Source organism: Oncorhynchus gorbuscha, linkage group LG26 (assembly GCF_021184085.1).
Source record: "Oncorhynchus gorbuscha isolate QuinsamMale2020 ecotype Even-year linkage group LG26, OgorEven_v1.0, whole genome shotgun sequence".
Classification (NCBI taxonomy): Eukaryota; Metazoa; Chordata; class Actinopteri; order Salmoniformes; family Salmonidae; genus Oncorhynchus; species Oncorhynchus gorbuscha.
Window position 1 is genome coordinate 28,401,228 of NC_060198.1, and position 17,500 is coordinate 28,418,727.

The 17,500-nt window shown below is 46.1% G+C and overlaps 1 protein-coding gene across 1 annotated transcript; it reads right to left on the reverse strand.

Moving 5' to 3' along the window:
- Positions 1-9,200: 9,200 nt before the first annotated feature.
- On the reverse strand, positions 9,201-12,294 carry LOC124016184 (frizzled-2-like). The gene has a single exon (XM_046331722.1). The coding sequence runs from the start codon at positions 12,045-12,047 to the stop codon at positions 10,398-10,400; it is 1,650 nt and encodes a 549-aa protein (XP_046187678.1). The 5' UTR covers positions 12,048-12,294; the 3' UTR covers positions 9,201-10,397.
- Positions 12,295-17,500: the final 5,206 nt, after the last annotated feature.

Consider the following 17,500-nt stretch of genomic DNA (forward strand, 5'->3'; position numbering starts at 1 on the left):
GGTGCGAGACTGGACATGACGTTAGGGGGTTGTTGCTTTTCCCGAAAAGCTTTGTAGAAAGTGACTCTTCTACTGTTAGTAACTCTTATGCTGAGTGTTTTTGGAATGAGAATATGTAGAATGGGATGTGTATATTAGTGGGTGTTGTGTGTCTGCTAGAATATGGGTTATTTATGAGTGTGTGCATATGATATGGGTGTGTGTGTGTTTAACTCGCACCTCCTTGACGAGGCGCCTCCACCATTTCTCTCTCTCTCTCTCTCTCTCTCTCTCTCTCTCTTTGGGCAGGGCTCAGATGGAAGTGATTACGCTGCACAGGGAGGGATAAATTACAGAGAGAACCTACAGAGCTCCAGCCCTTCTCCTTTATCCACTCACTCATTCACTCACTTACACATACAGGCACGCAATCACATGCACAGGAGCACATGCCCTGCCGCCAGTCCCACCACCTTGCTTCTGGTGGTACATTTCCACTCCTGGCTGTGTCAGGACAATGCGCCAGTGTGCTCCCCTCCTTCTCCTGCCTCCCCTCTCGTGGGCCAAGTGGGTGAGCGAGCGGTGAGGGCCAGGGTTGTAAATTCCTCTGAAAGAGCAGTTAAGAAGGCTCCCATTAAAACGGGGATCGACGACGCTCGCCATAAAGGAGCCGAAGAAATGAGTCATCACCTGGAGCCTGAAGGGTTCCAGAGCCTGCAGAACCACAGAGGAGAGGAACTGTAGAAATAGAATGGATAGAGCATACTGTATCTTTCATTTCAGATGTATACAACTTAGTCCAACTAAGTTGAGATGCCAAAGAAGCATTGTGATTAGATGACATGAGCGTTATAATTGTGACATTTAACAACCAGGTCAAATTTCAATGTTTTCTCATTGAATTATTTGGGTATATGCTAAAGAAACATGTCTTCTCTTTGCTCCATTTCATATGTTTTGGAACCCTAAGGCTAGTGCCGCTAGTTTCCTATATTGTAGAACCCTAAGGCTAGTGCCGCTAGTTTCCTATATTGTAGAACCCTAAGGCTAGTGCCGCTAGTTTCCTATATTGTAGAACCCTAAGGCTAGTGCCGCTAGTTTCCTATATTGTAGAACCCTAAGGCTAGTGCCGCTAGTTTCCTATATTGTAGAACCCTAAGGCTAGTGCCGCTAGTTTCCTATATTGTAGAACCCTAAGGCTAGTGCCGCTAGTTTCCTATATTGTAGAACCCTAAGGCTAGTGCCGCTAGTTTCCTATATTGTAGAACCCTAAGGCTAGTGCCGCTAGTTTCCTATATTGTAGAACCCTAAGGCTAGTGCCGCTAGTTTCCTATATTGTAGAACCCTAAGGCTAGTGCCGCTAGTTTCCTATATTGTAGAACCCTAAGGCTAGTGCCGCTAGTTTCCTATATTGTAGAACCCTAAGGCTAGTGCCGCTAGTTTCCTATATTGTAGAACCCTAAGGCTAGTGCCGCTAGTTTCCTATATTGTAGAACCCTAAGGCTAGTGCCGCTAGTTTCCTATATTGTAGAACCCTAAGGCTAGTGCCGCTAGTTTCCTATATTGTAGAACCCTAAGGCTAGTGCCGCTAGTTTCCTATATTGTAGAACCCTAAGGCTAGTGCCGCTAGTTTCCTATATTGTAGAACCCTAAGCCTAAACCTACACGCTAACTAACCACTTAATCTTAACATCAGTCGTGGAGATATATTCTAGACCGTGAACCCCGCCCTCTCTCAGCTTCAGGTCTGTAGGTCAGTTGAGTTGCCATAGCAGCTCTCTGTGCTGCACCACACAGCTACTATACAGACAGGGGCGGATTCAGAAGGCCAGGCAGCGAGCTCTAACCAGTGAACACTGCTATGTCAGACAGGGGGCTTCCTGTGCACTGAGGTGGGACAGTAAGTGCTTTCACCCCAATCCTTCAACCTAACTGACCACTGGTGTTTGTGTTTGTCTTAGCAAGGGCTCTGTGCCACGGGAGTCAGGACAACAATAGCTGGAAACCAAGTCAAACAGAACTGGCTGGGTCGTATACAGGTTGGATTAGAGTTGTATTTGTCTGTTTCATGTACTGCCTGGAGCACAAAAGTTGCTGGAGTTTCTTATTATAGGAGTCATTTGCACTAACACAATAGAAGATGATGACATTGACTAGATGAATTCCCCCATTGCTCTGTTTGTATTCTCATTACCAGATTGTTAACCTATACTCGTGCCATGGCCTGAGGAGTGGTATGGTTGTGTACACAGTGTGGTGTCTGGCTATGTATCAACCCCCCTCTCTCCTCCAAATCAAGCCCATTATTATCCCAGGCGAACTCCAGGCTCCCAAAATATCCGTAACGCAGCTGTCAGAACCACTCTGGGCAACAGCTGGAGCAGCTCAGGGGCGCTCCCTCTCTCTCTCTCTCTCTACCACACACACCCAGACTCTCTCTCTCTCGACCCTCTCTACCACACACACCCAGACTCCTCTCTCGACCCTCTCTACCACACACACCCAGACTCCCTCTCTCTCTCTACCACACACACCCAGACTCTCTCTCTCTCTCTACCACACACCCCCAGACTCCCTCTCTCTCGACCCTCTCTACCACACACCCCCAGACTCCTTCTCTCTCTCTCTCTCTCTACCACACACACCCAGACTCCCTCTCTCTCGACCCTCTCTACCACACACCCCCAGACTCCTCTCTCTCTCTCTCTACCACACACCCCCAGACTCCCTCTCTCTCTCTACCACACACACCCAGACTCTCTCTCTCTCTACCACACACCCCCAGACTCCTCTCTCTCGACCCTCTCTACCACACACCCCCAGACTCCCCTCTCTCTCTCTCTACCACACACACCCAGACTCCCTCTCTCTCTCTACCACACACACCCAGACTCCCTCTCTCTCGACCCTCTCTACCACACACCCCCAGACTCCCTCTCTCTCTCTCTACCACACACCCCCAGACTCCCTCTCTCTCTCTCTACCACACACACCCAGACTCCCTCTCTCTCGACCCTCTCTACCACACACCCCCAGACTCCCTCTCTCTCGACCCTCTCTACCACACACCCCCACACACCCCCAGACTCCCTCTCTCTCGACCCTCTCTACCACACACCCCCAGACTCCCTCTCTCTCGACCCTCTCTACCACACACCCCCAGACTCCCTCTCTCTCGACCCTCTCTACCACACACCCCCAGACTCCCTCTCTCTCGACCCTCTCTGCCACACACACCCAGACTCCCTCTCTCTCGACCCTCTCTACCACACACACCCAGACTCTCTCTCTCTCTACCACACACACCCAGACTCTGTCTCTCTCTCTCTACCACACACCCCCAGACTCCCTCTCTCTCGACCCTCTCTACCACACACCCCCAGACGCCCTCCTCTCTCTCTCTCTCTCTCTCTCTCTCTCTCTCTCTCTCTCTCTCTCTCTCTCTCTCTCTACCACACACCCCCAGACTCCCTCTCTCTCGACCCTCTCTACCACACACACCCAGACTCTGTCTCTCTCTCTCTACCACACACCCCCAGACTCCCTCTCTCTCGACCCTCTCTACCACACACACCCAGACTCTGTCTGTCTCTTTCTCTCTACCACACACCCCCAGACTCCCTCTCTCTCTCTCTACCACACCCCCAGACTCCCTCTCTCTCTCTACCACACACCCCCAGACTCCCTCTCTCTCTCTACCACACACCCCCAGACTCCCTCTCTCTCTCTATCACACACCCCCAGACTCCCTCTCTCTCTCTCTCTGCCACACACCCCAGACCCCCTCTCTCTCTACCACACACCCCCAGACCCCCCTCTCTCTCTCTCTCTCTCTACCCCACACCCCCAGGCTCCCCCTCTCTCTCTACCCCACACCCCCAGACTCCCTCTCTCTCTCTACCACACACCCCCAGACTCCCTCTCTCTCTACCACACACCCCCAGACTTCCTCTCTCTCTCTACCACACACCCACAGACTCCCTCTCTCTCTCTACCACACTCACCCAGAATCTCTTTACCACACACCCTTAGGTTTTCTACAACATGGCCTGGGACCTGAGTGGTTTACTCCAAGCACGCACAGAGAAATAGTTAGCCCCTTTAAAATACTGTGTGTGTGTGTGTGTGCCTGCCTAGCCTGGGCCCCACCCTTCTATCTCACTGAAGCCACCTCTGAATGGCCTGTGTGTACTCTGTGGGTCATAAAACCCCAGACAAATGGTGTGTGTGAGCGTGAGCCAAGGAGGGGGTGGAGGAAGTGAGGCTGTAACAGAGGCTCTGCCACCACAGTTATTGTCTGCTTCTGTTCCGTTCCCTACTGCTGTAGTTAACTTACAAATCCTCTGAGCCCCAGAACAGGACATGGACTGAGTGGCCAGTTGGTAAGATCATCCAGAGTCGAGGAGTTGAGAGTAGGCTTTCCAGATATCCATTCCCTTCATTTTCTGTGTATCTTTTCCCCTGATAGTGTCCAGCCAAGGTATCTGTGAACTTTTCAACTGCTGCCTAATAAATCTACAACTATGTCCACAAAGACTCTCACAGCCTACTGATAAAACCAGGACAGGACATTAAAAACACTCATAATGTTGAAATGCATTTCATGGCCATTTGCAATGGGTCTGCCCGAAGAGAAGCACTGTGACCGAGCAGGTTACCACTATATTGAAGAGGAGTGCCTCTGTAACATAGAAACTGAGAATGCACATTTTAACCTCCGTTTCTCCTGCCAACTCTGATTTCCCCCTCCCCCAAATCTATACGGTGGCCTCAGGAAGCAATCCATGCAGGGAATAGGAGGAGAGGGAACATATTGGACTTCCTGTTTTGATTTCAAGGGGGAAACGAGATCCAGAGATATGGAGGGAGCGCTGGAAAATCTAAACTGCCCTCATTTAGCAGGGCTAATGTCTGACTATAACTAACTGAGCATAAGCGCTCAGAGCATGATACTCCTCTCTGAGATCAGAGCAAGACTTGATGAGTAACAGACCTAAGTCTAGGTCTTTAAAATATATATTTTTTTTTACCTTTTCTCCATTTTTTTTCATGCTAACTTTTCACAGAGAGCAACTTTTTTCACTCCCCTTATTTGTCTCTTCTTCTTTTTTTCAGACCAACAACATGATCCATCTTTGTTAACAGCCTCTTGAGGGCTTCTTTCAATCAGGGGGATGTGAGATCCCATTATTAACATTCTCTGGAAGAGCATTCTTTCTCTCTTTCTGCCCAATCCGCTGCTTGTCCCTTCTTGCCCTCGAGGAGAGAATATGGCAGCATGGCAGATCTCAGACCAACAAAGAGAGAGAGAGCTAATCCACAGCATAGACAAGCTTAGCTGAGACCACCTAGAAGAGACTTGGTCAATAGCGCGCAGAAAACAGACAATATCTGGTCTATATCGGTAATAACTTTCCCCCTCCTGTAATACATTTAGCTTGATAGATGCCTCTCTATGTAATACATGTGAGACCTGTGTACAGGGTGATAGTTATCATACCTCTACATTTAGGACAAAAGGACAAATGTGCAATAGCTATCAGGTATAAACCATGTAAAGGTCTGCCGTCTCCCTACTGGGTCATGCTATCAGACAGGTTTCCTGACTGAGAATATCAAGTGAAAAGGGCTTTGCTGACGAAACTCAAACATTCTGAAAAGTGAATCTGGGCATCTGTTTCATTTTCAGGTTCCCGAAAATACTTTCTTTTTTTTCTCCGCAGATTTACAAATAGCAGGAACATCTTTCTATGTCCTGATACTCCTTTTTATTCCCTTCTTTTTTACCTCGAGAGAAAGAAGAAAAACACCCCTATTCAAGTGAATTTTTCAAAATACCTTCCAATCCCCCTCCCCGCCCACCCCTTGTAACAATCTTAGACTCTACCTGCCGCCACCCCACCTCGCCCACCTCCCCCCCTTCTCTTTTCTCTCTCTCCTCATTCGTCTCTCTCTCTGCTTCAGCGAGAAGCCAAACAAGCCAGCCATTAAGTTGAGTTAAGCGCAGGAAGCGGTGCCTTCAGGCCAGGCAGCCCTGTTTACAAGGAGCTAGTCGGGTTTCAGCGGCCCTTTTGATGTGAGGCAGCTCACAGGAGACTGTCACTGGGCCAAGGCCTCTGCGCTGCTCCACTGACTCACTGCATTCCCCCCATTCATCTGAGTGGAGAGGGGAAGAGAAGAGGGGGGCAGGGAGGAGAAAGACAGGAGGAGCTTAGGGCTGAGGCACAAAGAGGTGTGGAGGAGCAGAACATAAGTGGGACAGGTAGATTTATCTATTTTTCCCCCAACAAGGCATGGTCTCTTTTGCTGTCCTAAATCACACATACTGTACCTGTCAGTTGTTACCATCCTGGTACTTATACTGTACCATGCCATACACTGCCCCCTCTTTCTCTTACAGGGCAGACTTCAGCGAGTACGAACTGTTCAAGCCCTGCATATCATCAAGTCTACCTCTGTAGATTTCTTGTTGTAGATTAGGTGAGAAATTGGTCATCCAATTCTATCCCTTTCTTACATGCAGGAGCTATTCAGAGAGTATTCACACCGCGTGACCTTTTCCACATTTTGTTGTTACAATTCAAATGGATTTCGTCTTTTTTTGTTGTCAACTAATCTTAACAAAATACTCTATAATGTCAAAGTGGAATAAAAAATATGTTTAATTAATTAATTAATGGAAAATAAAACACTATGTATTGATTTAGATAAGTATTCAACCCCCTGAGTCAATACATGTTAGAATCACCTTTGGCAGCGATTACAGCTGTAAGTCTTTCTGGGTAAGTCTCTAAGGGCTTTGCACACCTGGATTGTACAATATTTGCCCATTATTCTTTAAGAAATTCTTCAAGCTCTGTCAAGTTGGTTGTTGATCATTGCTAGACAGCCATTTTCATATATTGCCATAGATTTTCAAGATGATTTAAGTCAAAATGGTAACAAGGCCACTCCGGAACATTCAATGTCGTCTTGGTAAGCAACTCCAGTGTATATTTGGCCTTGTTTTAGGTAATTGTCCTGCTGAAAGGTGAAGTTACCCTCTAGGATTTTGCCTGTGCTTAGCTCTATTACATTTATTTTTATAATTAAAAAATCTCCACGGTCCTTTTCGATGACAAGCATACCCATAACATGATGCAGCCACCACCATGCTTAAAAATATGAAGAGTGGTACTCAGTGATATGTTCGATTTTCCCCAAACATAAAGCTTTGTTTTCAAAACAAAAAGTTAATTTCTTTGCCACACCATCCAAAGTGTAATTAATTAGTAATTAATAACTTCACCATGCACAAAGGGATATTCATTGTATGCTTCTTTTTTTGCCATATACCAATAGCTGCCCTTCTGTGTGAACCATTGGGGAACCTCCCTGGTCTTTGTGGTTGAATCCGTGCTTGAGATGTACTGCTCGACTGAGGGACCTTACAGATTAATGTTTGTGTGGGGTAGTCATTTAAAAATCATGTTAAACACTATTATTGCACACAGAGTGAGTCCATGCAACTTATTATGTGACTTGTTAAGCACATTTGTACTCCTGGACTTATTTAGACTTGCCATAACAAAAGGGTTGAAAACTTATTGACTGAAGACATTTCAGCTTTACATTTTTAATACATTTGTAAACATTTGTAAAAACATATTTTCACTTTGACATTATGGGGTATTGTGTGTAACCCAAAATTGTCTGACCCAAAATTTCAATTAGATTTTTTAAATTCAGGCTGTAACACCATACAATGTGGAAAAAGTCGAGGGGTGTGAATACTTCCTGAAGGCACTGTATGCTTACAGTATGTTTTGGAAGTATTCCTCATAGCCTCCGTGCTGGAGGTGTTGGGGATCCGGGGAGTATCCCCTTTCTCCAGCCTGCACTAGATTTATTTCATTACATCACCACATATGAGGTTCAGTTTCAGCCATGCATCACTCGGGGGATTCCAGATCAATATCGTGTTTACTTTAAAAAGGTTCTTGAACGACAAAGTACTCTGTGAAGCCAAGCACCATTATTTCCCTTCGTTTCACTCGCATGCAGAGACGAATGCCATGTTCACAAAGAAATATACACACACAAAGTAGCATACTCAAGTTCTTATTGGCATAGTAGCTAATATTCCATCTAAGGGTATGTCATTCCAGGTATCCAGTTACCTCACCCCTTACCTGGCGAGCCGCGTCAGGGTAATGCATCCTCGTGGCAGTCGCCACACAGTCGCCACACAGTCTGAGAGCTAACAGATGTTGAGGGTATGACTCAACTGTCAACACATTGGCGAGGGCAGCGTGATGGGAGACTTCTCTTGAGTAGAGGCCTATTTTAGCCACACATCACGAGAGAGCAAGAGAGAGATAGCTGAGAGAGAGATGCGGACAGACGGGCAAGTCTACCGACAGACAAGGCTCACGTACATACAGCCACGCGTTGTGCACACGAGGGCACGTTAAAGTAGGGCTTCTTACAGCACCTCATCATCGTAGCTGAACGACGTTGGAGTGAAGGAGGCCATTGTATTGGGTCCGGCCCGTAAAACTGCGTGGCCTCAGGACATACATTAGAGCCCAAATGTGATCCCCTCTTCAACAGAGGCACAGTGATGTTTATAATGGCCAGCATTTGGATTGTTTCCAAAGGGGGCATTGTGAGTTTGAACCTGGAACGTACACCGAGCTACAGCTAAGCCCACTCCAACCAAAGCCAGGCCATAAGACATACAGGTTTCAACCCTATCACATTTGTGTTGAACCATAACTTTATAACATGATGTAGGAATTCCTTTTTTATGGTCCTTTAAATTGGGGAAGTGGGAATTTATGATGAACCTGGTGAAGTTGGCCAGAGACCACCATTTTGTAACTTCCCTTACATCTTTGTGCATTAACATGTTACCACTCAGTTCTAAGAAATAACGGTAGCTCTCGAAATGACACCGCATAGTTTGTGCTGTAGTACAGAACAATATGGTAACAGGGACCCCCTTTTCTAACCCTCATCGACCAACCCTCACTTTCAGACAGTAACCATATTTGTATTGTTAACATTTCCATACTATAACTATGATATTATTAGCACATCCTGAGACGTAATGTCGTGGTAACAAAATCCCTTTTCAATTCAAAAGACAAAACGAAATAGACAAGATCGAGAAAATAATCCTGCTCGTCAAGACAACGCAGGACACACAACCACACACACAGCAATACCACAAAAAAAAATCCAATCATGTGTCTTTTATTTTGTCGTCACCTTCCCATCCACTTCCCTCCCAGCAATTCATGTGAGATACATTTGTGGTTGACAGATTCACACCACTTTTCACGCCACAACATTAAAATACCACATTCTTCTTTGATTCTGTTTTTGTCAAAATACTTTTTTGTTTTCCTAGATAATTATTTGAACAGTTTGAGCAACACAGTCTCCAGAAGTGGATATTTTTGGTGTGACTTTGTGGTAATGGAGTATAGTACTGACAATTAGGGCTAGCTTTCCGCCCCCCTGGAGACATGACCAGTGTCCTTGCAGCCTTGTCTTCACCCCTACCACCCAGCTTCTCTTGCTGCTCAGCTCAGCTCCAAGGGATTTAATTGGCGGGGGGGGGGAGACGAGAGGAAGGAGAAGGGCTAAGCTAGGGAAAATGTGCACAGCCAAAGACTGCCTTTACGACAACCCAGCTTCCCTGATCTGATAGATCAGAAGGGAAATGATTACAGATCTGGGTTTGACAGGAGAAACTTCAAATGTCTATGTGTCATACTGCCAGTGAAAACAGCAGTAAGAGACAGTGTGTCTATGGCTCCTTTCAGAAGGGGTGCTAGAGTTAACCAGGCACTACGGCTGTTGGAAGACAAAACAAAACATGTCCTTTCTTTAAATACAAATATATAATTTTATATTTTACAATTCCTATTTACAGTTGCATTTAATTACATCTCACACGTTCTTAAAATGGCCGCCTGTCCTTTCAGGCCTCCTTCCTTCCCCCGCTCACTGTATTCCCAGCTGGATTCTCACTCACACTGGAGAGGTTTTATGGCTGGTAACTTTAAAAAAGGAGTAGGAACAGAGTGGGGGAGGAGAGAGAGAGCACTTCAGCACATGGCATCCACTGAACACCTTTGTTGTTTGTTCATTCTGAGGTTTTGGCCATTCTTCAGGTGAGCAACAGTTTGTTCTTTGGTCAAGACCCCCCCCCCCCCCTCCCCTTATAAAGCTTGATTTTGTCATGCAATATTTGACTTCTTACAAATTGTGTCAACGTTCCATAAAAAATACTGACAGTATCTGATGATCAATGTATAAAAGTACCACTGAGTCTCTGACAGTGAGTAAACAAATAGGAGGGAGAAAAACACACTATAAAACATCCAAATGAATGTCCAAAAACAAGTCCCGTGTTTTGACCTCCCTCCCTAGACAGTGGTCTCTCCATGCCTACCATTTGAGAGTCGGGTATAGAACTTGCGCCAGGAGTGGAGTGTCTTGCCAGACCAGATCCAGAACCCGGAGGTGATGCCCACTATGAGCGTCATCAGGTACTTGATCATGTAGACGGTGAAGTCGGGGGTCATGCGGGGGGTGTACTGCATGGGGCAGGGGATGGCTAAGCCTTTACAGTTACGGCTGACCCAGCTTCTCTCCCAGTGGTGGCGGAAGGCCTGCTCGTAGAAGAAGCAGGCGATGACGATGGTGGCGGGGACGGTGTAGAGCACGCTGAACACCCCGATGCGCACCATCAGGCGCTCCAGCTTCTCCGTCTTGGTGCCGTCGTGCTTCATGATGGTGCGGATGCGGAACAGGGACACGAAGCCGGCCAGGAGGAAGGAGGTACCGATGAAGAGGTAGATGAAGAGGGGGGCCAGGACAAAGCCCCGTATGGGGTTCAGGCTGTTGAGGCCCACAAAGCACACCCCACTGAGCACGTCCCCCTCGATCTGCCCCATGGCCAGGATGCTGATGGTCTTCACGGCGGGCACAGCCCAGGCTGCCAGGTGGAAGTACTGGGAGTTGGCCTCAATAGCCTCGTGCCCCCACTTCATCCCAGCCGCCAGGAACCAGGTGAGGGAGAGGATGACCCACCAGATGGAGCTGGCCATGCTGAAGAAATACAGCATCATGAAGAGGATGGTGCAGCCCTCCTTCTTGGTCCCCTGGACTATGGTCTTGTATCCGTCTGGGGTGAAGCTGTCATTACACACCACCTTGTCCCCCAGGAAGTAGCCAGCGATATAGGCTATGGAGACCATGGTGTAGCACCCAGAGAGGAAGATGATGGGCCTCTCCGGGTACTTGAAGCGCTGCATGTCCACTAGGTAGGTGGTGACGGTGAATAGGGTGGAGGCACAGCACAGAGACGACCAGATGAGGATCCATATGCGTGCAAAATAAATCTCTTTGTCATTGAAGAACATGTAGCCTCCACTGCTCCTGGAGTGTTCACATGGTGCGCCACAATCCAGCTCCCCCAGAAACGAATAATTCAGATAAGTGGGGACTTTGAGCACAGATGGACAGCGGAAAGGCCTGTCTGATGTGGAGTAGACATGGACGCCAGGGGTTCCAGGGACTGGCATGTGTACGGGCGGGGCAGTGGCAGTAGATTCATTCTGACCCACGCAAATGTGCCCGTCTCCAAGCACGGGGAAATTCTCGCACCGGAGGCGTTCTGGCCACTGGAACCCGAATTTATTCATTAGCGCCTCGCAGCCGTGCTTTGCCCTCTCGCAAATTGAGCGACAGGGTGGAATGGCCTTTTCCAAAACTGTACAAACAGGCGCATACATTGAACATAGGAAGAATTTAAGTTCCGGCGAGCACTGTACCTTTACCAAGGGGTAAAACTGGTGCACCTCCAGTCCTGCGTCCTCTTGATTGTAATGTCCCACCAGATTGGGCATGATAGTTTGATTGTAGGCGATGTCCGTGCATAGTGGGATTGAAATAGGCTGGCAAAATCCGTGGTCCGGGAAAGCAATGCCATTATCCCCTTGCGCTGCTACCATCATTGACGGCATGATCAGTGCGAAAAAACTCACACAACTCGTTAGAAAATCCATTTTCATTGTGAGCTGATCAATAAAAAAATCTCCTCAATTTAACCTGATAAAGTCATGCCATTTACAGATACTTTTTATAGTCTGTAAGCATCGGTATTTTGGCTATAAATAACGGAATAATTGATACAACTTCTGCAGTAGTCCCGGTGAGCGAATAACTGTTGCAGTTTGTTCGCCTACAAGAGGCTGCTTGACTTTTCCTTTGTGCAACTTGCATGGCCCAATCAGACCGTTTCAAGTCCCCCACTGCAACTTTCTGTGGTTGGTTTGAAAGTAAAGTCGGGAGGAGGAGGGATGGGGATAAGGGGGCTCTAGAAACAGATTCCCACCCCTTCCCAGTGTTTTGCTGGCCAATGGAATTGTAGAGCAGTATCAACTTGGGAGAGTCTGAGTAACTGCAGTACAGTATACATCCCCTGAATGAACCATACTGTAGTGTAGCCTCGCTCACAACGCCAATATGTGCATATATATATTTATCTATCTATATATCAGTTAGGTTTCAAATGTTATTTATCACGAAAAATAAGAGATAAGAAAGGAAGAAAAAGGAAAACAGTGTCAGTACGAAATGTACAGTGAGCAGAGGGATACTCGAGGAGCTGAGGTAGTAGATATGTACAGTGAGCAGGGATACTCGAGGAGCTGAGGTAGTAGATATGTACAGTGAGCAGGGATACTCCAGGAGCTGAGGTAGTAGATATGTACAGTGAGCAGGGATACTCCAGGAGCTGAGGTAGTAGATATGTACAGTGAGCAGGGATACTCCAGGAGTAGGTAGTAGATATGTACAGTGAGCAGGGATACTCCAGGAGCTGAGGTAGTAGATATGTACAGTGAGCAGGGATAGGAGCTACGAGGAGCTGAGGTAGTAGATATGTACAGTGAGCAGGGATACTCGAGGAGCTGAGGTAGTAGATATGTACAGTGAGCAGGGATACTCGAGGAGCTGAGGTAGTAGATATGTACAGTGAGCAGGGATACTCCAGGAGCTGAGGTAGTAGATATGTACAGTGAGCAGGGATACTCCAGGAGCTGAGGTAGTAGATATGTACAGTGAGCAGGGATACTCCAGGAGCTGAGGTAGTAGATATGTACAGTGAGCAGGGATACTCGAGGAGCTGAGGTAGTAGATATGTACAGTGAGCAGGGATACTCCAGGAGCTGAGGTAGTAGATATGTACAGTGAGCAGGGATACTCCAGGAGCTGAGGTAGTAGATATGTACAGTGAGCAGGGATACTGAGGAGGAGCTGAGGTAGTAGATATGTACAGTGAGCAGTGAGCAGGAGGGATACTCCAGGAGCTGAGGTAGTAGATATGTACAGTGAGCAGGGATACTCCAGGAGCTGAGGTAGTAGAGGAGCTGAGGTAGTAGATATGTACAGTGAGCAGGGATACTCGAGGAGCTGAGGTAGTAGATATGTACAGTGAGCAGGGATACTCCAGGAGCTGAGGTAGTAGATATATACAGTGAGCAGGGATACTAGAGGAGCTGAGGTAGTAGATATGTACAGTGAGCAGGGATACTCCAGGAGCTGAGGTAGTAGATATGTACAGTGAGCAGGGATACTCCAGGAGCTGAGGTAGTAGATATGTACAGTGAGCAGGGATACTCGAGGAGCTGAGGTAGTAGATATGTACAGTGAGCAGGGATACTCCAGGAGCTGAGGTAGTAGATATGTACAGTGAGCAGGGATACTCCAGGAGCTGAGGTAGTAGATATGTACAGTGAGCAGGGATACTCCAGGAGCTGAGGTAGTAGATATGTACAGTGAGCAGGGATACTCCAGGAGCTGAGGTAGTAGATATGTACAGTGAGCAGGGATACTCCAGGAGCTGAGGTAGTAGATATGTACAGTGAGCAGGGATAGCTGAGGTAGTAGATATGTACCAGGAGCTGAGGTAGTAGATATGTACACGTAGGCAGGGATACTCCAGGAGCTGAGGTAGTAGATATGTACACGTACACGTGGCAGGGATACTCCAGGAGCTGAGGTAGTAGATATGTACACGTAGGCAGGGATACTCCAGGAGCTGAGGTAGTAGATATGTACACGTAGGCAGGCATAGATGAGGCAAAAGTGATTGGCAGCTGGATAAATAATAATAATGTTAATAACAATAAACAATATAGCAGTGTAAACTGGGCTGAAAAGTGACCGGTAGCAGGAATATTTAAATACTATGGTAATATACTAATGGTAATATCAACACGTAATCAGGATTAATAGTGACCAGTAGCAGGATCAATTGGACGATATTAATGAGAATGCAATCAGTAATCAATGAACAATGAACTGCAGCATAATGGTAGTAATACATCAAATTAATAATAATTTAGCAGCAGTGTGGCTGTGTGTGTGTGTGTGTGTGTGTGTGTGTGTGTGTGTGTGTGTGTGTGTGTGTGTGTGTGTGTGTGTGTGTGTGTGTGTGTGTGTGTGTGTGTGTGTGTGTGTGTGTGTGTGTGTGTGTGTGAGTAAAAGTGACAGTGAAGGTGTGTGTGTCAGAGTGGGTAGAGACCTGTGGATGGGCCTAGAGTCAGTGTGGATAGTCTGTGGGAGAGGGGGCGAAGTAATAGTTAGCCATGTATGGCCAGGGGATATAAGCTGCTTTAGGCCCTTGCCAAAAAAAGAGAGTGGTTTTGAAATTGCAGTAAAAGTGCAGTAACTGCAGTCGACTGTGGTATTCTGGACGCAGTGATTGCACTGTAAAAGCAGTTACACTGCAAAATGCCTGCAGTAAAAACAATTGCGTTATATTGGACGCAGTATTTGCAGCATCCTGCAGTTATTCTGCATTCTAACTACAGTTATATAACCGTGTTTAACTGCAATCTTTTTTCGTAAGGGGGAGTCCATGTATCGGTTGGCTGGGTCTTTCTCAGACACCCCCTGGCATGTATGTCCTGGATGGCTGGGAGCTCACCCCCAGTGATGTGCTGGGCCATTCTCACCATTCTATGAAAGGCAGTGGCGGTTGGTGACGTTTAAGAGGAGGGAGGGCGTTTTTTTTTTATGGACATGGCCTTATTTCTATTACAGCATATTGGATAACTGCCATTCATATTCCATTCACCCAGTTCAATGTAACATCGATAGGTTTAGGTTGCTACATGATACTCTAATTTCCCTGTACCCACCATGATGTTGCTACAACCTGTGTTCTCTGGAGTGATGAAGCACGGTTAACCATCTGGCAGTTCGACGGATGAATCTGGATTTGGCGGATGCCAGGAGAACACTACCTTCCACAATGCACAGTGTCAACAGTAAAGTTTGGTGGAGGAGGAATAATGGTCTGGGGTTGTTTTTCATGGTTCGGGCAGGGGAATCTTAACGCTACAGCATACATTGTCATTCTCGAGATTCTGTGCTTCCAACTTTGAGGCAACAGTTTGGGGAAGGCCCTTTCCTGTTTCAGCATGACAATGCCCCTGTGCATAAAGCGAGGTCCATGCAGAAATTGTTCGTCAAGATCAGGGTGGAAGAACTTGACTGGCCTGCACATATCCCTGACCTCAACTGCATCGAACACCTTTGGGATGAATTGGAATGCCGATAGCGAGCCAGGCCTAATCACCCAACATCAGTGCCTGACCTCACTAATGCTCTTGTGGCTGAATTGAAGCAATGTCTGTGTGTCAGTCGGTCGGTCGGTCTCTATCTATCTATCTATCTATCTATCTATCTATCTATCTATCTATCTATCTATCTATCTATCTATCTATCTATCTATCTATCTATTCAATTCAAGGGGCTTCATTGGCATGGGAAACGTGTTAACATTGCCAAAGCAAGCAATATACAAAAGTGAAATAAACAATACAAATTAACAGTAAACATTACACATACAGAAATGTCAAAACAATAAAGACATTACAAATGTCATATTATACATTATACATATATGTAACAATGTACAAATGGTTTAAAGAACACAAGGGAAAATTAACAAGCATAAATATAGATTGTATTTACAATGGTGTTTGTTCTTCACTGGTTGCCCTTTTCTTGTGACATATTTATCTATCTATCTATCTATCTATCTATCTATCTATCTATCTATCTATCTATCTATCTATCTGGTCAACGCAAAAAAAACTATAGACATAGCGACATCTTGTGGGTATTGTAGGACAATGCATTTGCAAAACTTGTAACCAAAGATGTCCAGTCAATTCAATTCAAGAGGCTTTATTGGCATGGGAAACATATGTTAACATTGCCAAAGCAAGTGAGGTAGATAATATACAAAAGTGAAATAAACAATAAATATGAACAGTAAACATTCCACTCACAGAAGTTCCAAAATAAAAGACATTACAAATGTCATATTATGTTGTAACGATGTAGAAATGGTTAAAGTACAAAAGAGAACATAAATAAGCATAAATATGGGTTGTATTTACAATGGTGTTTGTTCCTGGCAAACAGGTCACAAATCTTGCTGCTGTGATGGGACTCTGTGGTATTTCATCCAGTCTCCAACGACTTGTACAAGGGAAGTTTATTCATATTTGGTTGAATAAATTGAGGCGCTGGACATGACTAAGCACTATTTTTGCTATGACTTAGTTATTAGTATTTAATGTAACACAGGATTGTATACTTTACTATGATGTAGCCGACCACACGTTTATTTATTTAAAAAAACGTTCCACGAAAATGATTCAAGAAGAGCAATAGATGTTTAACAAAATCCTTCACTATGCATGAAAAAGCCTCATGATATAGTCCCTCATTGATAATACAATAGGATTCCCCCATATTTTAATTGCTATGCCCTTTATGTGTACAATCCCTATTGGAACCCATTGGGTCAAAACGCTTCTTATGGACCAATCATCACCTTTGAGACAGTCAGTGATAAAAGAAGAGCATGTTATTCGCGGGGAGTTGTTGTGAAAACTCCGCTGAGATGTCCGCTGAAGGTCTTGAGTGAGATGTCCGCTGAAGGTCTTGAGTGAGATGTCCACTGAAGGTCTTGAGTGAGATGTCCGCTGAAGGTCTTGAGTAAGATGTCCGCTGAAGGTCTTGAGTAAGATGCCCGCTGAAGGTCTTGAATGAGATGTCCACTGAAGGTCTTGAGTGAGATGTCCGCTGAAGGTCTTGAATGAGATGTCCACTGAAGGTCTTGAGTGAGATGTCCGCTGAAGGTCTTGAATGAGATGTCCACTGAAGGTCTTGAGTGAGATGTCCGCTGAAGGTCTTGAGTGAGATGTCCGCTGAAGGTCTTGAGTGAGATGTCCGCTGAAGGTCTTGAGTGAGATGTCCGCTGAAGGTTTTGAGTGAGATGTCCGCTGAAGGTCGTGAGTGAGATGTCCGCTGAAGTTTGTGAGTGAGATGTCCGCTGAAGGTCTTGAGTGAGATGTCCACTGAAGGTCTTGAGTAAGATGTCCGCTGAAGGTTTTGAGTGAGATGTCCGCTGAAGGTCGTGAGTGAGATGTCCGCTGAAGGT

What these genes read in the sequence shown, in the direction of transcription:
- LOC124016184 (XM_046331722.1), bottom strand. Translation starts at nt 12,047, where the DNA reads ATGAAAATGGATTTTCTAACGAGTTGTGTGAGTTTTTTCGCACTGATC.